Source organism: Phocoena sinus, chromosome 14 (genome assembly GCF_008692025.1).
Source record: "Phocoena sinus isolate mPhoSin1 chromosome 14, mPhoSin1.pri, whole genome shotgun sequence".
Classification (NCBI taxonomy): domain Eukaryota; kingdom Metazoa; phylum Chordata; class Mammalia; order Artiodactyla; family Phocoenidae; genus Phocoena; species Phocoena sinus.
The window spans coordinates 67,356,525-67,377,417 of record NC_045776.1 but is presented as its reverse complement, the minus strand read 5'-3'; the positions used below and the strand labels follow the sequence as shown (position 1 = coordinate 67,377,417).

Genomic DNA, 20,893 nt, shown 5'->3' with positions numbered 1-20,893 from the left:
TAACTCTCCAGAGCCAGGCTGCCGCCTAGCCTCTGCCGTTTATTCCATGGCCCACCCCGATAGCCAGAGGTGGTCCAGGACTGGCCTGTCCCCACTGCAGTGTATGGGCCGCAGCGTCAGAAACGTGGGCCTCAGCCACCCACCTACCCACCCCCAGCCTCAGTGTCCTCATCTGAGAAACGGATTCCCCTAACCTGAGGGTTAACAAAGAGCATTCGATAAGGAGCCAGTGGTTAAGTGGGGGTAAAACGGAGCCATCCTCCCCCTCCCCCAGGCCGGTGTTGCTGATAGGAAGCCCGCCACCCAAGGCTGGACGGTCTCATTTATCTGAGCTAAGGAGGTCCACTCCGGCCGGAGGTGACTTGCATCCCCGGCCCCTATCGCTTCCTGAGTTCGTCTTGGGAACTGCCCGTTTGTGCTCACCCGGGGAGGCCACTATCTGGGGAGGCAGAGCAACTAGAAACACCCAAACCCCTCCCCAGGAGACCAAGGAGGGTGGAAGGGACCGTGGGGACTAGCCTGGCTGGGGATGGGACTTCTGGGCTGGAAGCGTCGCCTGGGGGCCGTGGTCCCGCCTGCACTCAGGGCTGGGCCGAGTCCCTGGCCCGCCCCGCATCTGGAGACTCCAGCCCCTCCCCAGGCCGGGGAACAGCGCGTCCCCTTTAAGAGAGCGCGGCCCCGCCCACCCCCTCCGGCCGGATCCGAATTCCAGAGAGGCGGGGCGGAGACTGCAGGCGCTGATGAGGACGCGGTGGTGGGACAGGGATCCGCTGTAGCTCGGGCGGCGCCTCCCTGCGGCGGCCCGGCCCGGCTCCGGCCCCGCCGGGGCGATGCTCCCCGAGGCCGCGGGATGAGCCAGGTGAGCGCGGGGACCCCCAGCACCCACTACCCGGCGCACACTGAAGGGGACCTGGCGGCGGCAGCCGCGGGCCTCTGTTCCCCAGGGCTGTGTGACCTTGGGCAGCCCCGCACCCTCTCTGGGCCGAAGCCCAGAGGACAGCCAGGACTGGCAAAGGCCCTTCTGAGTCCCGGCTCACAGGCACCAGCCTGGGGCGCTAGCGAGGCTCCTTGGAGGAGGCGGGCGGGCCAGCCGGCTGCCGGATCAGCAACGCGGGCAGGTCGGCCCCGGCTCCGCCACCCACTGCTCTGTGACCTTGAGCGAGCTCTGCGCCTCAGTTTCCTCATCTGTAAAATGGAGATAATATCACTGCACGCTCAGACCTGGCCAAGGTCACTGTGATTACTTTACTACTGCTGCTGTTCTGTCGTTAGAATGACACAGTCCTTACGGAAGGGAGGCTGAGGGAGGACCTGGGATCTTTCCGGAGGAAGTGGGATCGCCACCAGCCCTGAGCAGTCGACCTAACCCCTCTCTGAGGTCGGGACCGGGGTTCCTACTGTGAGTCCAGGGCCGTGGGCTACATCTCTCTAGGGCTCATCTCTTTACCTATCACAGGGGCAGTAAGGATGGGTGCCTCCCTGCCTGGTCAGGAGGACTCTGCCAAGTCTTTCAATCCCCCCTCCCCCAAAGAACCAAGCAGCAAACACTTATGGACACTAAGTCATTTATAAAAATCATCCCATTAGTTTCTATGAGAAAGGTACTATTATTGCATCCATTTTGCAGATGGGAAAATTAAGGTGAAGAGTTTCTCACAGCCAGGGCTCAAACCCAGGCATTTGGTCTGAAACGACAGGCGGGTGCAGGTGGTCAGCGGCAGAGCCTGTACTGAGCGCCTGCTGGGTCCTCACAGCCATCCTGACCCGTGTCCCTGCCCACAGTGACTCGGCTGGCCTGGGCATGGCAGACCCCGTGGTGGGCATCGCGGGCTCGGCAGCCAAGAGCGTGCGGCCGTTCCGCTCAAGTGAGGCCTACGTGGAGGCCATGAAGGAGGACCTGGCCGAGTGGCTCAACGCCTTGTACAGCCTGGGTCTGCCCAGCGGTGGCGATGGCTTCCTGATGGGGCTGGCCACGGGCACCACCCTGTGCCAGCATGCCAATGCCGTCACCGAGGCCGCCCGCGCGATGGCCGCCGCCCGCCCAGCCCGTGGGGTGGCCTTCCAGGCACACAGCGTGGCACCCGGCTCCTTCGTGGCCCGAGACAATGTGGCCACCTTCATCGGCTGGTGCCGCGCAGAGCTGGGTGTGCCCGAAGTGCTCATGTTCGAGACCGAGGATTTGGTGCTGCGAAAGAACGAGAAAAGCGTGGTGCTGTGCCTGCTGGAGGTGGCGCGGCGCGGGGCCCGCCTCGGCCTGCTGGCCCCTCGCCTCGTGCAGTTCGAACAGGAAATTGAGCAGGAGTTGCGCGCCGCGCCCCCGGCCCCCAACGCCCCCAGTGCCGGGGAGGACGCTGCCACCGCTGCTGCTGCTGCTGAGATCGCCACCACCCCGGGGGCTCCCTCCCGCGGGCCCCGCATGACACCCAGCGACCTGCGCAACCTTGACGAGCTGGTGAGTCCCCGAGAGTGCATATACCCGGTGGCCTGGCTTACTCTCCCCAGGGACCAGACAGCAGGGTGGTGCCTGCAACCTCCAGGGGCCTATCCTCGTATCTGCAGGACAGCCTGCCCCATGGAAAGAGTGCTTATGTTGAGCACCAAGTGGATACCTGGCCCCAAGGAGTTGAGCAGGCCCAGAGAGGGAGAGGTGCTGGGTGAGGTCACAGGGCCCAGCACGGCCTGGGAGAAAACTCGGGTTCCATTGCACGATCTCCCTGCTTCCTTTTTGTGGTAACCATGCACCAGATAAGTGCTAGGTGTTCCTTTATCCTGGGGGCCGTGTGATTTGAGCCCCTCCTGTATGCCCTCCCTGCGCTCAGCTGCTAGACATTTGCATTCACACCGTCACTGAGCTCGAGGTTGAATGGGTGCCTGTGTTGTTTGGTCCTGGGCAAGGCGTTTGGCACACAGTAGGTGCTCAGTGAGTGCCTAGGGAAGCTCCCAGGGGCTCTGCAGGTCCCTCCTTCTCTCCAGGGCCCTGCACACATCACTTATCTGGGAACCCAAGCCTGGAGTAGCTGCTGCTACTGGGGGCTAAAGTCCTTTCAGGAGCTGCAGGATTAGTTCTACCCTGAGCATAGGAGGTGCCAGACCATGACCCCAGCTTCCTCCTCCTCTTCCCAGGACCTAGGTGTCCCTAACACCCCCACAGCCGGGCCAAGAGTTTCCTTCTTATCAGGAGGTTAGAACATGATGTCCCCTTCCTGGAGGCCGGTAGCTGGATGGCTGTGGGCAGAGGTTGCCACCCCACCCCATCCTGCACCAGGGTCACCAGAGGCTCCACCTGCTCATTTTCTCAGCAGCTCCGCTGTGGGCAAGGAGGCAGGCAGGCTGCCCACACAGCCAGCCTGGCAGCTCCCAGCCTGGGGGAGCATGTGGGCAGATGTGTGCTAGCTGGGCGGGTGGCCTGGTGTGCACGTTGGTGTATGCGTGTGCCCCGTATGTCTGTGGCACTCCTGCCTCCATGGGGTGTGGGTCCTGCCTCCACCCCAAACCTGGCCTCTCTGTGGGTCTCAACATTCATGTCTGTGAAGTGGGCGAGGGGGAGTGAGGACTCCCCCAGGGCTCAGGGACTTTAAGAATGTGCCTTGTTGGGGTCCCAGGCCCTGGCCCAACCACAGTCCCTCCATCTTTTCCTAGTCAGCTCCCTGACCCCTGGTAGCCAAAGGGGAAGGAGAGCTTCCAGAAGGGCTTACTTCCTTCTGACCCTGGAGTTGCTGACATTGGGCCAGGGGAGGAGTGACCTGACCCCTGACCACCAGCCTCTCTCTGGCTTCAGGTGAGAGAGATCTTGGGGCGCTGCACCTGCCCAGACCAGTTTCCCATGATCAAAGTCTCGGAGGGGAAGTACCGCGTGGGAGACTCCAGTCTGCTCATCTTTGTGCGGGTGAGAGCCAGGGGCTACCTGAGCAGGTGGCAGCCTGGGAGGTGGGGGGGCAGGCCGTGACCTGCCCACGCTGGGCTGCCACAGGTGCTGAGAAGCCACGTGATGGTGCGCGTGGGCGGCGGCTGGGACACGCTGGAGCACTACCTGGACAAGCACGACCCCTGCCGCTGCTCCTCCACGGGTCAGTGCCCACGGCGGGGGCGGGGGGGGGCACCTCTGTGGCCCCACCTCTCATGCGCCACCCGTCCTCTCTCCCTGCAGCCCACCGCCCACCCCAGACGAGGGCCCGCACCTTCTCCCCACAGCGGGTGTCGCCCACCCGAAGCCCCCGAGCTGGTAGCCCAGCCTCCGGGGGTGAGCGCAGGGGCTCCCGCCCGGAGGTGACACCCATTAGCTTACGCAGCTCGAAGGAGGGGCCCGAGACCCCGCTCAGGTGAGAAGCAGGAGGACGCGGGGTGAGGGGTCCAGGGGGTGGGGGTGGGGGCGCCCGCCCTAGGCTGGATGACTGTGCTCCGTGACTCACACCCTGGGAAAAGTTCCCGGGGGTGGGGAGGTGGCGGCAGGCCCGGCTTCCCGTCTCCATGGCAACCCAACCAAACGAACAACACAGCTGGGCGGGCCTTGGGGGCTGGGTGGCGGCCAGTCCAACCCTGCTTCCCGATGGCCTGCCCAGGAAACTGGAGGCCCGGGGAGGGGGAGCTTAGGGCCTTACTTCTTCTGCTGCCTTGGGGCGGCGGGAGTGGCCGTGGCTGCAGGAAGCTGTGGCAGAGCCTCTCACTTCTCCCTGGAAGTCCCCAGGGCAACAGACACCCTTGGCACTCCCGTCACCACACCACAGGTGCCTCTCCCCCCCCCCCCCCCCCCGCCAAACCTCGCGGCTGCTGGTTCCTTACTCTTCCTGCCCTTTCTGCACGCCAGTCCCCTCTGCGTTGCCCCAGCTCTCTCTCTTGCTCCCCTGCCCCAGGGCCCGGGACCAGCTGCCCCCCCATCCCCGCTCCCGCCGCTACTCCGGGGACAGCGATTCCTCAGCCTCTTCAGCCCAGAGCGGCCCCCTTGGTGCCCGCAGTGAAGACTCAGGCACTGGCCCCCGACGGGAACGGCCCAGCCGTCGGGTGACCACAGGCACTCCGGCCTCCCCGAGACGCCCCCCCGCCCCGCGCAGCCAGTCCCGAGACCGGCTAGATCGGGGGCGGCCGCGTGGGGCCCCAGGAGGCAGAGGAGGCCAGCTGTTGGGCCCCAGCCCTGCCCGGCGGGCCCGGAGCCAGAGCCGTGAAGAGCAGGCTGTGCTGCTGGTGCGTCGGGACCGAGATGGGCAGCACTCGTGGATGCCACGGGGCAGGAGCAGCCCCCAGACTCCCCGTGCCCACAGCCCCGCAGCCCCCCGGCCTCCCCGGGTCCCCAGCCCCAGTCCAGAGTTGAGCACCACCCCGGCCACTGTCTTCCGCACACCCCTGCAGCTTGACCCAAAGGAGGAGCAGCAACTATTCCAGCGCCTGGAAGAGGAGTTCCTGGCCAATGCCCGAGCGCTTAAGGCTGCTGCTGGCGGGACCCCGACGGCCCCAGACCCTCCAGCTCCTGACTCAGCCTACTGTTCCTCCAGCTCCTCCTCTTCGTCCCTCAGCATCCTGGGTGGCAAGTGTGGCCAAACCACAGACTCTGGCAGGATGGCCAATGGGCTGCCCGGGCCCCGAGGCCCAGCTCTGTCTAGCTCTTCGGATGAAGGCAACCCCTGCCCCGGTGTAGGGGGCCCACCAGATGCACCTGGGAGCCCCATGGCCGGCCCAGAGCCCCTGAGGACCTGGGCACGAGGCCGGATGGACACACAGCCAGACCGAAAACCCTCACGCATCCCCACCCCGAGGGGCCCCCGCCGCCCATCTGGACCCACGGAGTCCAGGGCCTGGCATGCCCTGCAGTCAGTCAGTCCAAGGGCTGAGCCAGATTCCTGGATGTGATGGACCAGCCCAGCTGCCCCCAGTCCCCCATTCCTTCTCCTTTTCCTTTGTGGCCTTAACCCCTCTGCATCAGGGAGTCTCCCCTGCCTCTTGGGGACCAGACCTCATGGGACCAGACCCCTTGGGACCACATGGCACAATGGGACCTCTGTTGTACATTCCGGTTGGGGGATGAGCATTGCTATTTAATTACTAATATTATTGAATGCCTTAGAGGGGGTTGGGCCAGCCCAATAAGGACCCTTCCTGCGGTCCTGTGGCCCTGCAGAGCCTGACAGTAAAGTTTTGTTCCAGATACTTGTGTCTGCTTCTTGGGGACTCTGCCTTGGGGCCATCACACCCATTTGGGGGCCCTCATTACAGGTTGGGATTCTGGAGTTAATTGCCAGGGGGCAACGCCTGGCAGCTCTGACCTTCAGGCTTAAGATTGTCCTGCCATCCCAGAAGTGCCAGGTTCACTTGAGTTGTTTCCCCCTTTATTTCCTCCTGAGAGGCGGGATTTAACTGTTTGTCCAATGAAACTCCAAGAGCAGTCTGAGAGCTTCCAATCAGATGCATAACCACGTCCCTTCCATCCAATGGGATCGTGACCCAATGAGGTCCCAGAAAGGACTGTCCAATGGGGCCTAGCCGGGTCCAATGAGATTCAAAGAGAAGCCTGTCGCCCAGGAGACTGGGTGGGAGTGTTCCTCAGCCAATCAGAGAGGAGGCTGTCCTGTCCAATCCGAGAGAAGTTGGGCAATCTCGTCCAATCCGGGTCCCCAGTTGTTCCAGTCAAATGGAGGACCCCTCCCCGCCATCGGTCGTGTCGTCCAATTCAATCACATGAGGCTGCAGCGCGCCGGATGCAGCGCCCCCTGCAGGCGCAGAGCCGGATGCGCAGGGCGTGCGCGCACCAAAGCGCAGCGCAGCAGCTCGCGGAAGAGACGCAGCACGTGCCAATTGTACTTGGCCGAGCACTCGAGGTATCCACAGCGCCAGCCCCTGCGCACTAGCGCAGCCAGTGCGCGCCGAGGCCCGAACCGCAGCCGCTGCCGGTCCCGCTTGTTGCCCACCACAAGGATGGGCGCCTCGGGTGCGCCCGCCGGCCTGGGGGCCAAATGGGGAAGAGGGTCGCGGTGCCACGGACCCCATGGCCGGAGAATCCCCCCAAGTGGGTATATACATTCCCCTCTTGCGGCCAGAGACCCTCCAGCAAATTACCAGAACCACAAAGACACAAAGACCCAGGCCTAAAGACCGCATAGGGCTAGAGGCCACGCCCGGAAGGCCTGAGACCAGGCCCAAGATGGCGGAAGAACCCCCTCACTCACCTCAGGCAAAGGCCTGGCCAGACCCGCAAACACTCCCCTCCGCCCTGCCGCTCACCTACCTGGTCTCCGCGATGCGCTGCCGCAGCGCCTTCACATAGTCAAAGCTGTCTGGGCTGCATATATCATAGACGAGCACGAAGGCGTCCGTGTCCTGCAAGCTCCAGTCTTTAGGGTCCGGCCACTCCTGGGGGCGGGAGGCCAGAATTTGCCGGAGCCCCCCCCTTCCCACTCTCCCATGCCCAGGCCTCCAGCAGGGGCCTTGACGCTAAACCCACAGTCCATGCTCAGGCCTTGGCCAACTTCATCCTCGTCTGTGCGCTCTCTCTCCCAAGCTCCCTGGGCCCTACTGTCCTTACGGACGCTGGCGTATGAATTTTAAAACCGTGCCTGAAGCCGGTCAGCCCTCAACCCTCCTTCACTCTGGGTCTCCTCTCCCCTCACTCCTATCTTCTTCCTCCTCCTCCAGTTTCCCACAGTTCAACTCGGGACAAACCCCGCCCCTCCCCAGACCCCCTCCTTGGTAGTTATGCCTCAGCCTAATTCCAAAGCCCTTGGCCGGTGTTCCCCCAGCCCGCAGAGACCACTAATTAGCGGCAGCTGTACACGTTTAGGCCTTTGGCCTAAGCACATGCTGCTCTTTCCACCTGGAATGCTTCCACTACTTCTTTTCATCAAAAGTTCACTCATCCTTCCAGGTTTAGCCCAAATGCCACCCCTTCCAGGAAGCCCTGCTTAATCCTGCCTGCTCTTTCCTCTTCACCTCTCGAAGGCATCAGCTCCAAGGATTCAAAAGTCTGTCCTGGACTTTGCAAAATTACTAGACGAGTCTTTGCTGCAGGTCACAGGAATGAGGGAGCAGAGAATGATCCCCCTAGAAAGTACACCACTATGTCTGGCTTCAACCTCTCCCAGTGCGGCTCTGCTCAAGGCCCCAGACCCACAACGCTCACCCTCAGGGAGGCAGGACCATGCTCCCCCACGCACGGATCCCCACCCACCAGCGGAGGCAGGCAAATAGAAAGGCACTTAAGCGAGCTAGAAAAAGCCACCTTGCAAACTCGCCGGGTCTCGGGCCTGATTTTGGGCAACTTCAGGCCAGCAGAAGGGGTGAGACACACAAACGCCAGGACACACATTCATTCTTCGGCCCATGAACACAGTCGGGCACCCCTGGGCCGTCCACGCGGACTCGCACGTTGTGTACCGAGCACCCACACACATGCTGTCACACGCCCCTGCCCACTCCTCGAGCTGCTACCTCTAGCCCCCCGGGGCTCTGACCGGGGCCAGCACCGTCGCCGTCGCGGATGCTCAGGTCGTAGACGGCGCCGTCGAGCAGCACCGCGGGCCGGTAGAGGCGCGGCCCGTCCGTGGGCCGGTGGCGCTCGGGGTAGTCACCGAACAGGAACTGGCGGATGATGGCTGTCTTGCCCACGCCCGGGGCGCCCAGCACCGCCACCCGCAGGCTGCCCCCCATGGCCCGCGCGTGCTGCCGCGCCCCGCGCTGAGAAGCCTCATGGGCCGACGCCGCTCGGCGCGCGCCGCGCGCCCTGCCCGGTACGCCCCGGCCCCGCCGCGCTCCTCATCGCCCCTCGGAGGACCCGGGGCCCAGGGAGGCCAGGCCGGAGGACGCAACTGGCGGTGGGCGGGCAGACAGCCGAGCAGGCCGACGGAAGACGTGAGAGCAGCTCCGGCGGGTGCCAAGCTCGGAAGAGAACAGACCGAGCGCGCCGCGCACAGACACGGCCTCCTCTCGCAGCGCGACTGGAGGCGCCGCCCGCAGCGCGGGGCACCGAGGTCGGACCCCCTGCTTGGGTCCCGCGGCGGAGAGGGGCGCTGGGGGCGGCACTGCCTCTCGGCGCCTCCGTCCCTCTGTCCTTCTCTAGCTCCGGCGCCTGGAGTCGCCGCCCCAGCCGGCGGCGCGAGAAAGCGAGCGAGCGGAGCCTCCCGGAGGCGGCGATGAGGTAACCGCCTGCCCGCCCGCCCCTCCCACCTCCCCCCTACCCGCCCGGGACGCCCCTCCCGGGAAGGGTCGCGGGAAGGTGACTGGGACTCGGGGAGCCCGGGGAGGGACCCAGCCCCCTCTGCGTTCCGCACTCCTGTCACCCGCTCCAAAATAGAAGTCCTTCCCGCCCACATCCTTGTCCCCTCCTCCAAACACCGCTCCCCCAAGCTGGCTCCTCACAAATCCGGCCCGCTGGAGTCAGGGCGCCCGGGTCGGATCCAGCCCAGCTGTGTGACCTTGGACGAGTTGCCGCACTGCGCCGGCTCTGCTCCACATCCATCAAACGCAGACACCGTTTCTTGAGAACCTACTACGTGCCAAGCCCTATACTAAGATATGTGATCCTTGAATCAAAGCCTCAACCTGGTGTCTCTGAGAGAGGAAAAGAAACCTAAGGCTGGAGAGGGGACTCTCCGAGGTTGGGGGGCAGTGGGTGGCCCCTGACCCGCCGCCCTGCGGTCTCTTCTGAGGAGCTCTCCCACCTCCCTCCTGCCCACAGGGGTAAATGGCCAGCACTAAATAACATGTCAAATGGCATCATGGAGGGGGGCGTGGGACAGAGGGTGCTGAACCCGGCATGCACCAGGTCCCAGCAGCTCAGCCCCAAATCCCTGTCCCAACAATGCTGAAAGATCCAGAAATTGGTCGACACCACCACCTTCGTCACAGCTAAGGCCAAATTTTCTGCCTAAGTCTCCACTGTAGCTTCCCTCAAACCCTGCAGCCTCCACGCCAGATTGTCAGAGCCCAAATCCCTCCCTGGAGCTGGCCGGAAGCTCCTTCCGCATCAGGGCTTGGGAAGTCTGGGTTTACCAGCCCCATCCTCTGCCTCTGCTTGCTTACCCCCTACAGTGGGGGGCTCCCACATCTCTGATGCCCAGGTACTGGGGGAAATGCACAGGCATGTCTGTTTCTGCACTGAACAAGGGTTTTTCTTATCTGTCTCTTCAACAAACATCTCCAATCTTACTGCTTGCCAGGATGCTGAGATAGGTTTTTTAAAAAGTCCTGCCTTAAGAGAGAACGTTCTAGGGATGGGATGCAGGAATTGTAAGAGCACAGACAACGTGCCCACCCTAGCCTGGGAGAAGTGGGAGAGGGAGAAGGAGCTGAGTCTTGAAGTGGAGAGTGGGGTTCATCCTCCTGGGAGCAGGTGATGGTACCTGGATCAGGGATATGGGTCTGCTTTCACTCTTCTTCTCAGCCACTAGGGAGAGCAGAGCCAGAGTTGTGGCTACATCTAACAGGTGTTCCAGGTCTTCAGGCCCAGTGAGTGGGGACCCTTGGCTTTATTTTACTTTCTGCTGTGATTTTTCCCTTCACCCGATTTCGCCTCTGACTTTTTAACTTTTCAGGCATCTGGGTTTTGTGAGCCGCCTCAGTTCCTTTGGGGAACAAGGCAGGGAGTAAATAAACTAGGCACCACTTTCCCTGTTGGCACTCAGCAGAGTGTGGGGCTGACATCATTATGGTCTTCCTTGGGGCACTCGGGACCACCAGCCCCTGCCTGGAGCACCCTCCCTCCCACACGTGGGAGCCAGCTCTGGGTGTCCTGGAAACCTTCCTTGCTTCACTTTCTGACAGAGAGCCCTTTTCTTGGGTAGGGCTTCTTTGGGAACCACAGACAGGGCTGTGTGTGAGGCATCTCAGGGCCCCAGCGTGTGGTTTTTGGAGTGACGGAAGATACTCTGGGCAGAGTACGTCCAAAAGCTCCCACAAAGTCGTCCACACTCCACAGGGGTGACACATTCCCAAGGGAAGTCTCCCAACAGTATCACTAGCAGCCATTCCCATTTATCAAGGACCTGTGGGGAATTCCTTGGTGGTCCAGTGGTTAGGACTCCAAACTTCCACTGCAGGGAGCATGGGTTCGATCCTTGGTCGGGGAACTAAGATCCCACAAGCCACAAGGTGCAGCCAAAAAAAAAAAAAGGACCTGTGATGTGCCAAGCCTTGACTGTAGCTATGCTCATTGAGGCCCAAAGGGATGAGCAGGAAAGTGGCAGCACAGGGACCAGAACCCAGGACCTTAGGCCACTGAAGCTGACTTTCTGAGAAGCCCAACTTCACTGGGGCTCAGAGACCAGAAGGGCTTCAGGAGGAGGTCAGCTGGAGCCTAGGGCCCTGTAGGGAGGGACTCTGAGGAAGCCCCTGTCACTGTGGGAGCTGAGCTGAGACAGAAGTGGGCCGCCCAGGGCCAGGCTTCCCAAAGACTAGCTAGCCAGAGAACTCGGGCTGCCTGTTGGCCGCTGCCTGACATTTGCCCAAAAGGTTTCTTCCCATCCGGCCTGATTCCAGACCTTCTCTGGGGTTGAGCACCGTGGACCACGTCCAGCTCCCAGGGGTATTTGCTCTGGACTCCTCTCACCCAGCCATCTGCGTCAGTCCACTGACCATTAATCATAGTCTGTCCTGCCTGTTAATCACTTGTCCCAGCTTAACTCACTCCCCCAGAGTCCTGATGGGGGAAACCCTTACCATTTGGATGCTTCAAGCACGGTGGGTCCTTGGTGGCCATCGTAAGACTGCCCATTGATTGTAGCCGGTCAGCCCCTTGAATGCCATGGGTTTTTGTAACCATCAGGACACAAGGAGGCAGCACAGGGCAGGGCTTCCAGGCCTCTGGAGTGAGACCTCTAGGGTTTGAAACCTCCTTCCTGGAGGGGTGTCATCTGCACAAGTTATTTAAGCTCTCTGAACCTCAGTTTCCTTCTCTAAAGGGGATAATGATGGTCTTGACTTCATATAGTTGTTGTGGGATGAAATGAGATGATACAAAGAGGAAAACAAGACAATTTAGTAAGGCTGGTGGGGGGACTAAGTTTGTACATATAAAATAATTTCATTTTATATGCTAGTTTACCAACTATAACGGAGGCATATGTGTGTACACAGAGGTAAGTATGTAGACAGATATTTCCTAGTTCTGTCTGCCGAAAGGGCCTAGAAGTGCCACCCCAAGAGCAGCACACACACCCAGCACCCAGATCTTGGTTTCTAATTCTGTTCTCCAGGCTTCCTGGAAAATGGCTGATGCTAGGGTTGGAGCAGGATGAATAAAAGATGAGCCTGGAGCATCTTATAGTACTGGAAAGTAAGGAAGTGCTCAAAAGAAGCCAAAGGATGGGGGCATGTCAAAGAGACACAGAGCCTACTTGAAAGAGCTCCCAATAGCCAAAGCTTAAAAAATTTAAGCAACAAGATAAATAATGCACTTTTGGATTAAACCCAAATTATAAAATAAATATCCATGAGTCCAAACTGATATAAAATGATTGAATTAATACATAAATGCAGGAGAAGAAACAAATTTTCCTTACAGAAGAATTCTAAACGTTTTATGTAGCTGCTCCCTGCCCCCACGCTCTTTCCCGAGTGTAGGCTGCACTTCGTGACTTGCTTCTGAACAGTGTGTGGAAAGGGGAGAAAGTAACTTCACAGTGGAGACCACTGGAAACACTACCTCGGCCAAGTGATCCAGGCTGATGTGACGGCGATGACTCACGTCGATAGCGTGGACCCCTGATATGATGGGACGAGAAGGGCGCCTCCCTTGTCTCCTTCCTAAAAACCTGTAACCCCAGTCTAACTGTGAGAAAAACATCAGACAGACCCAAGTTGAGGGACAGTCTACAAAATACCTGACCAGCACTCCTCAGAATGGTTAAGGTCATGACAAACAAAGAAAGTCTCAGAAACTATCACAGACCTAAGGAGACTCAGGAAACATGACAACCACATGGAACGTGGGATCCGGGAACAGAACGAGGACATGAGTGGGAAAACTAATGAAAACTGAATAAAGTCTGGAGTTTAGTTTTAAAATTATATGTTATATAATTTGTTATTTTATATTATAAATATATATTATTCTTATTCTTGTGTATTATATATTAATAAACATTTACATCATAAACATTATATATATAGAAAAGAATAGAAAAGATCCCATTTACAAAAGGAACAAAAAAATAGAAAAAACTCATGTATCTATGAAGAATAAATGTGCATGCAAGAATTTTTTTTTTTTTCTGGCACACCACAGCTTGCAGGGATCAAACCCGGGCCCTGGCAGGGAAAGCGCCGAGTCCTAACCACTGGACTGCCAGGGAATTCCGCATGCAAGAACTTTTAAATGAAGAAAACTTAAAAGGTTATAGAGGACTTCCCTGGTGGAGCAGTGGTTAAGAATCCACCTGCCAATGCAGGAGACACGGGTTCAATCCCTGGTCCAGGAAGATCCCACATGCCACGGAGCAACTAAGCCCGTGCACCACAACTACTGAGCCTGCGCTCTAGAGCTCGCGAGCCACAACTACTGAGCCTGTGCTCTAGAGCCTGTGCTCCACAACAAAAGAAGCCACCGCAATGAGAAGCCCATGCACACAATGAAGAGCAGCCCCTGCTCGCTGCAACTAGAGAAAACCCACGCGCAGCAACAAAGACCCAACGCAGCCAAAAATAAATAAATAAATTTATATATTAAAAAAAAAAAAAAAAAAAAAAGGGGGCTTCCCTGGTGGCGCAGTGGTTGAGCGTCTGCCTGCCAATGCAGGGGACGCAGGTTCGTGCCCCGGTCCGGGAAGATCCCACATGCCGTGGAGCGGCTGGGCCCGTGAGCCATGGCCGCTGAGCCTGTGCGTCTGGAGCCTGTGCCCCGCAATGGGAGAGGCCACAACAGTGAGAGGCCCGCGTACCGCAAAAAAAAAAAAAAAAAGGTTATAGAGATGTAAAAGAAAGCATGAACCAATGGAAAGGCATCGACTCCTATATTTGGATGTACAGATTAATATTATTATTATTTGTTTTGGGTTTTTTTTTTTTTTTTTGGCGGTACGCGGGCCTCTCACTGTTGTGGCCTCTCCCGTTGTGGAGCACAGGCTCCGGACGCACAGGCTCAGCGGCCATGGCTCACTGGCCCAGCCACTCCGCGGCATGTGGGATCTTCCCGGACCGGGGCACGAACCAGCGTCCTCTGCATTGGCAGGCGGACTCTCAACCACTGCGCCACCAGGGAAGCCCCTGTTTTGGGTTTTTAAAAAATTTATTTATTTTGTTTATTTGTTTGTTGTTCCACGGCATGTGGGATCTTCCCAGACCAGGGCTCGAACCTGTGTCCCTTGCGTTGGCAGGCAGATTCTTAACCACTGTGCCACTAGGGAAGTCCAGATTAATATTATTATCCTCACATCGTTTTGAGGATGTCAATTCTCCATAAGTTAATATAAACATTTGATGTGATCCAAACAAAAATAATACCATCATTAAAAAAAAAGAAACTTAGTTCTAAAGTTCAAATGGGACCAAAAGGGTGAATAAGAGGGTACTATAAATTATGAAAATATAAAGGTACAATACTTTTTTAAAAACTCAGTGGTGGGGAGTTCTCTGGTGGCCTAGTGGTTAGGATTCTGGACTTTCACTGCCATGGCCTGGGTTCAATATCTGGTTAGGGAAGATCCCACAAGCCACACGATACAGCCAAACAAAAACAAAAACAAACAGAAACAAATGCAATGACCGATGAATAGACAAATTCTCTGGTACTGAACAGAGTCCAGAAAAGCACTGATATATATGTGGAAATTTAGTATATGATACAAATGATATTTCAGATCTGTGGGGAAAAGATGAATTATACAGTAAATGGTGTGGAAACAACTACATAACCATCTGGGAAAAGAAAGTTGAATCCCTACCTCGTTCCTAACATAAAGCCCACATGGAACAGGCTCAAAATGCAAAAACTGAGATAATCTGACAAGCACTGGAAAGAAAGAAGAGATTAGGACTTCCCTGGTGGTGCAGTGGTTAAGAGTCCACCTGCCAAAGCAGGGAACACGGGTTCAAGCCCTGGTCCAGGAAGATGCCACATACTGCAGAGCAACTAAGCCCGCGAGCCACAACTACTGAGCCCACGTGCCACAACTACTGAAGCCCACACGCCTAGAGCCCGTGCTCCACAACAAGAGAAGCCACTGCCACGAGAAGCCCGCGCACCGCAACGAAGAGTAGCCCCCGCCTGCCGCAACTAGAGAAAGCCCGCGCACAGCAACGAAGACCCAACACAGCCAAAAATAAATAAATAAATTTATAAAAAAAAAAAAAGGAAGAAGAGATTAAAAGAAGACAATGCCCAACACAATTTCAGCATGGAAAAGTAAAAACTAACAAAATGGGGAGAAATAACGACAAATCGGGAAGAAAAGGACCGATAACCATGTCAAAAAAGGGCAATAAACATGAAAACGGCTCACAGAAAAGGACACACAAATGGCTCAAAAACACACGAATGGAGGCATGTTTAAAACACAGTAAGGTACAGTTTTTTGCCCGTCACTTAAACACACCGCGATATGCTGAGTGTGTGAGGGTGTGGGGAAACAGGCTTCACATTTCTGGTTGGTGGGGCTGTAAACTAGAGAAGTTTTAGCAGTAGCTATCAAAATGATGAACGCACCTACCTTCGAACCAGCAATTTCAGTCTGAGGAATTTACTGACATGAAAATGAATGTTCTTTGCAGTATCAGTTGCACCAACACCACCAAAGACACAATTAAGAGGACATCACGGCGAGGACTGGTTCATCATGGTGCCTCCATTCAATGGAAAACCACACGGCTGTTATATAAAGGCATGAGGCCGCTCTCTATAATGGGCTAATAATGGAAAAGTCTCCAAGATACAAGTACGATGCAGATCGGGGTGTATTCCATGCTACTCTTTGTGTATAAAAAGGGAAAAAATCGTATTAGACGTCATTGAGTCTCTTTGGAAGGTAACACTGGTCTCTTTAGGGAGAGGAATGAGAAGGATTATTTCACTTCTACATTCTTTTTGCCTTTCGGATTTTGAACCATGTGAATGCATTACCTTTTCAAAACAAGAAAATTTAAAATGTGAAATGCTTATACCCTCTGGTCCAGCAATTCTGGGGCTAGATCCTATAGCTGCATTTGTGTCTACGAGCAAGGATGTCTAGAAAGATATTCACTGCACCTTTGCTTGGACTCCAGAAGATGGAAACAGCCAGAATGTCCATCTGCAGACACCAGCCCATCTGCACAAGAAATTCCAAGGTGGCTCTATTTGTACTGATAGGTAAATAAAGCAAACTGCTGGTAGCGTCTAGGGTGTGCTATTTATTTAGTAAACACGTCCCTGGATTTGCTTTATACAGGCACAGAATTATTCCTGGAAAACCAAAATGTAGCAACGAACTTTGCCTCTAGGGAGGAAAATAAGAACTGAGGAAGTGTGGAAGGGAAAACTTTATCCTTTGTGTGACTGATCTCACCGTGGTCCAGAATCACTCTCTCCATAAAACAAACCACTAGTTGAAGATAAAAAAAATGTACAATGAGGTCACGCCGCAGGCCTTGGCAGGGTGTCTGGCACACAGGGAACCCATCAGGCCCCTGGGTGTTTGTTGGACCCTCTGAAATAACTAGTTGCTGTGTTGAATTCCCCGACTGGCTGGGAAGGCTCAGGACCCTGGAGAATCTTCTGCAAAAGATGCCAAGGCCCCTGAGAAGCATAGAGAGCTGAGAATAAGGACACCTGAGCACACCAGGACTGGGGAGAGCATGCGATGGGTGTCACTGGGGTGAGGGAGGGACAGGAAAGCTGGAGAGGGACAAAATCATGGTAAGTTTCCTCCCACGACCACCTGAGGCCTGAGCACACGAACCCAAGGTGTCCGATGACGGTCCAAGGGCCTCTGTCTGGCCAGGACAGCGTTCCTCACTGGCACTTCCCCCTCACCTCAGGGGCTTGGTCCTGGGCCTCATCATCGCCCCACTGGGGACAGCAGTGCACTCACAAGGCTGGGTGGGCGTTGGGCCTCAGCAGGTCAGGACAGCAGGTGACAGGGCAGGCTGCGCTGAGTCCACAGACGGAGGGGACTCCAGCTGCGTTTGTGTGTGGCCTTCTGAGCTGGGGACTTTCAGGTGAGGCGAGAACTGGGGTTGTGCGGTCAGGGGCCTTGGTTGGTTCTAGACTCTGGGGTCCCAGGGCAGTATGGTGACACCCCAGGGGTCAGAGGTGGGGCAGTGGAAGGCCAGGCGCCCCTAACAATGCCTACAGCAGTGTGTCCAGCATGGGCAGGGTGCAGGGAGTGGCCATGGCAAGAAGGGGCTGAGGGCCCACCAGCCACGAGGCACTGAGAACCCACTGGCAGCTCTGCCCACAGAGCCCTGCCCAGAGTCCCCCCACCTCCCTCCCCACCCCGGGAGCCAGGCCAGTGCCAGAACTGGGGCCACATGAGGTGTCCCTGGTGGTGGCTGGGGAGGCTGCTGCAGATGCAGGGCGGGGAACAGCCCGCCCAGACAGGCCTGGTGCTGGGCCTCCCTGCCGCTCCCAGGAGCTGAGGAAAACCAAGATGGGCTCGGCCCTCCCAGCATCTAAAGGCAAGATGGCGTGGGCTCGGGTGGAGCTGGGATCAAGGGTGGGAGAGGTGCTGGGAGACCAGCAGGCCTCAGCAGGCAGTTTCCAAGGACAAGAGAGGGAAAGGTACTGTCAGCAGGGCTAGGCAGGGGCTGACACAGCTCAAGCCCTTGACCCTGGACCCCAGGAGATCCAGGACCCTGCCCAGAAGAGCCTCAGGACCTGACACACTGGCCAGGAACACACTTGATGTCATCATTTTTATTCACTTTCTCTTTCTGAAAATAAGAGTAAACATACAATATATAGTCTCTATTTATATATATTAGACATCGTTACTGCAGGGCTCAAGAAAACCATCCTCAACCACTTGGAAGCAGTTTTTAATTCTGACATTTGGTGGAAGAGGAAAAAAGTGTCCGTGATTGCCAAAAGCAGAATCTTTCTTTATTATTAAACAGCAGTAACAGGAAAACCTAATGCTCTGTCAGACACAACTGAAGGAGGCCAGGAGGGGGGCAGCAGATGCTAAGGAGAAACCCCAGACAGGATGCACCACGCTCGCCCACATGCCCCACCTCTCAGCCGTGTCTCGGCTCCAGGAACCCTGGACACATCGAGGAATGTATCAGAGGCAGAGACCGTCCTCACGGGCAAGAGGGGGAGCGGGCGGGCGTGTCTGCCAGGGGAGCAGGAGCCCAGGAGGGGCTCTGGGAGCTTCTGCATGGTCTTCCCCGAGCGGCTCAGTGCTCGGGAGGGTGGGGTTGTAGGCCCTGGGAGCCCCAGACCCTGACAGAGCAGCTCTCCTGGTACCCAGTGGACCCTCCACACACACCAGGATGCCTGCCAGGGTCCATCCCAAGAGAGGGGCGGTGAGGAGGGCACCACCAAGAGAGACTAACACCACCCCAAGAGAGACTGGGGCAGGGGGCTTCCTGGGCTGGGAGCCGAGGAGGGAACTGCGTGCTCGCCCTCAGGTGCTGGGAAAAGCAAGAGAAGAACCCTGGATCTCCCCGTCCAGCTCTTGTGCCGCGCTGGCTCCTTTGGTCCCCTCCTCACCTGACTCTAAACGTCAGCAGCAATGGAAAGAGGGGGGTCTCAAGCACGCGAGTATCCCGAGGACCCAGGCAGGCCCTACTGTCAGAACCAGGGAAGCCCGTGGGTGCCAGGAGCCTCGCCCGGCCCCTCCCGGGAGAAGGAGGTGCTGCCACCTCCCAGGGGGCTCCTTGACGCGGCTGGTGGAAGGCTGGAGCGGATGCTGGACGGGGCCTCAGTTCTTGAGGATGGTCTCATAGGCCTGGTACACGTGCTGGGACACCTCCGGTGCTCGGCACTTCAGGGACAGCTGCAGGGAGAGAGGGGTCGTGGGACAGGGAGCGCTCATTCCCAGAGCTCCTTTCCAGGGCTGGGAAGGAACAGGCGGGGAAGGCAGAGAAGGAGGGAACCAGATGGGAGAGGGTGGTGTGCACACGTGGCCTGGTTGCAGCAGCGGCTGGGGCAGCTGTGTGGTTTAGGTGAGGGGGCGGCCGCTGCAGCCAGCCGGGTGGGGACCAAATTTACTCGCAGCCCACATGCCTGCTGTCCGCTCACCACCATGGCCCTCTGCAGCGTGAATCACGAGCCCGAGGCTGCCAGGCAGTGCTGGCCGCACCCTGCAGAGCTGCCAGGCCCCCCAGAGCCCATGGAGGGCAGAGGAGGTTTGGGGCCAGGAGAGAGGCCATGGGGACGCTGGGTGGTCTTTCTGGTTTCTTGCACAGGAAGCAGGCACATCAGACTTGGCTCGGCTCTAACTGTGGGAAGAGCCTGGAGAGCCCTGGCAGCGGAGACAAGCGCAGCCACCCCTCCTGCCAACATCACTGCTCTGAAGGGGGCCGTTGGGAAGGGGGAGGGGCATGTGGCGCTCTAGCAGTCAGGGTCCCAGTCTCCTCTGAAGGGCTCTGTGCACACTGACTGTGTGAAGTGAAGGCACCAGGCTGGGGAGCACAGGGCAGCCAATCCTCCTGCCTGCAGCCTGCATGCATGTCTGCCCGGCTTTGGGGAGCAGCGGGGTGAGGCCAACTCAGGAGAGCCGGGCCAAGAGATGGGGTGTGCGAGGTATGGCTGGGAGGATGGAGGGGAAGAGGAAGAGAAAAGCAATCCGCTAACCTCCAAGTCCTGCACCACGGGCACCAGCAGGGAAGGTGGACATGCAGCAACCGAACACAGGGAGACGGAAATTACCACCACCGAAGCCACCGCCGAGGCCCCACCCGACCTCTGCGCCCACACCACCAGCGGAGCCCAGGGAGCAGTCTCTGGAGGGTCATGCCTGCCCGAGACTTGGGTGCAGGGAGAAGCAAAGTCTGGACTCTCTGGGGCCTGGAACAGCGGCTTGGCCTCTGGGAAGGCACGTCCTGACTGAGGTCTGACTCAAAGGTCAGGAAGGATGAGTTGCTCAGAATCTACGTCCTCCCAGGAGGACACTCAGGTGGGGAAGAGCCGGAGGGCCAGGGCCGGGGCCCAGCGGAGCCACTTCCCAGTCAGACGGGCCTTGGGCCAACTGGGCCACCTCACAGGGCCCAATTTTACAGAATCTTCTGGTCCAACTCACTGTTCTGAGACCCAATTTGGTGTCTTATCTGAGAAACTAGATGGGACTGAGTTGAAAGCTTTCTAAGGTCAGAATTCTGATGATCCTCCAATGCCAGGCTCAAAGGGATCCCAGCTCAGCTAGGCTAGAGTGCCCCCCGATCAGGGCCGACCCCTGGCCCGGGAAGGAGGGGGACGGGAGAGGCTGCCCAGATAGGAAGGCAGAGGCCGCATGGCAAGCAGGCAGGAGCGGGGGCCCTCACCATGAAGCTGGGGTTGCCGGGCTGGATGCGCAGCTCCGCCAGCACCCAGATGCCATTGGTCAGCTTGAGGGACTGGTAAAGCATGTCCTGGCCCTCCACGTTCCTCTTGGCGATGGTGAAGATGTTGCTGCTCTGCAGCCTACTGCTCACGGCCTCTGGGGGTCAAAAGGCCCCCAGTCAGAGATGGGGAGGCCTGGGGCACAGGCGAGGGGCAGCATGGAGTGGGGGCGGGGCTCAGGAGTCCTACCCGCATTCAGGGGGCAGTCTCTGATCTGGAACTGGGCTTCGTTCTCATTGGGAATGTCCTTCCACGTGGCCAGGAACATCTGCCGGTCTGGAGGGGTAGAGGTGGGATCCTGATACACCTTTGGTCCCGCTCAGTAACCCTCAGCAGGAAGTGGGTCGGGGGGCAGTGCCACCTTGCAGCTGAGGACAGGACTGGCTCTGCCACAGCCCCTCCTGCTTCCCTGAGCAAACCCTGAGCTCTGTGAGGGTGGCCACTTGTGCTGTTCCCAAA

The 20,893-nt window shown here is 57.9% G+C and overlaps 3 protein-coding genes across 5 annotated transcripts in view; 1 reads left to right on the top strand and 2 right to left on the bottom strand.

Annotated features, from left to right (window-relative positions):
- Positions 1–704: 704 nt before the first annotated feature.
- On the top strand, positions 705–6,136 carry GAS2L1 (growth arrest specific 2 like 1). Its single transcript, XM_032603386.1, has 6 exons — positions 705–859; positions 1,783–2,452; positions 3,779–3,886; positions 3,971–4,067; positions 4,148–4,319; positions 4,851–6,136. The coding sequence occupies exons 2-6, from the start codon at positions 1,802–1,804 to the stop codon at positions 5,839–5,841; spliced, it is 2,019 nt and encodes a 672-aa protein (XP_032459277.1). The 5' UTR covers positions 705–859; positions 1,783–1,801; the 3' UTR covers positions 5,842–6,136.
- Positions 6,137–6,300: 164 nt separating this feature from the next.
- RASL10A (RAS like family 10 member A) lies at positions 6,301–9,043 on the bottom strand. The gene is made up of 3 exons (XM_032603388.1): positions 8,413–9,043; positions 7,214–7,338; positions 6,301–6,930 (listed from the first exon to the last, which is right to left on the bottom strand). Exons 1-3 carry the CDS (start codon positions 8,629–8,631, stop codon positions 6,663–6,665), a joined length of 612 nt encoding a protein of 203 aa, XP_032459279.1. The 5' UTR covers positions 8,632–9,043; the 3' UTR covers positions 6,301–6,662.
- An 8,927-nt stretch (positions 9,044–17,970) lies between these two features.
- Positions 17,971–20,893, bottom strand: part of AP1B1 (adaptor related protein complex 1 subunit beta 1) — a 51,764-nt gene continuing 48,841 nt past the window's right edge. For 2 of the 3 annotated variants that reach the window (XM_032602863.1, XM_032602864.1), the window contains exons 19-22: positions 20,624–20,710; positions 20,377–20,531; positions 19,691–19,699; positions 17,971–18,890 (exon numbers count right to left, since the gene is read on the bottom strand). In XM_032602863.1, the coding sequence (XP_032458754.1) occupies positions 18,816–18,890; positions 19,691–19,699; positions 20,377–20,531; positions 20,624–20,710 (326 nt within the window). In that variant the 3' untranslated portion in view covers positions 17,971–18,815. The remainder of the gene's footprint in view (positions 18,891–19,690; positions 19,700–20,376; positions 20,532–20,623; positions 20,711–20,893) is intronic. The other variant, XM_032602865.1, reaches the window with a different exon arrangement.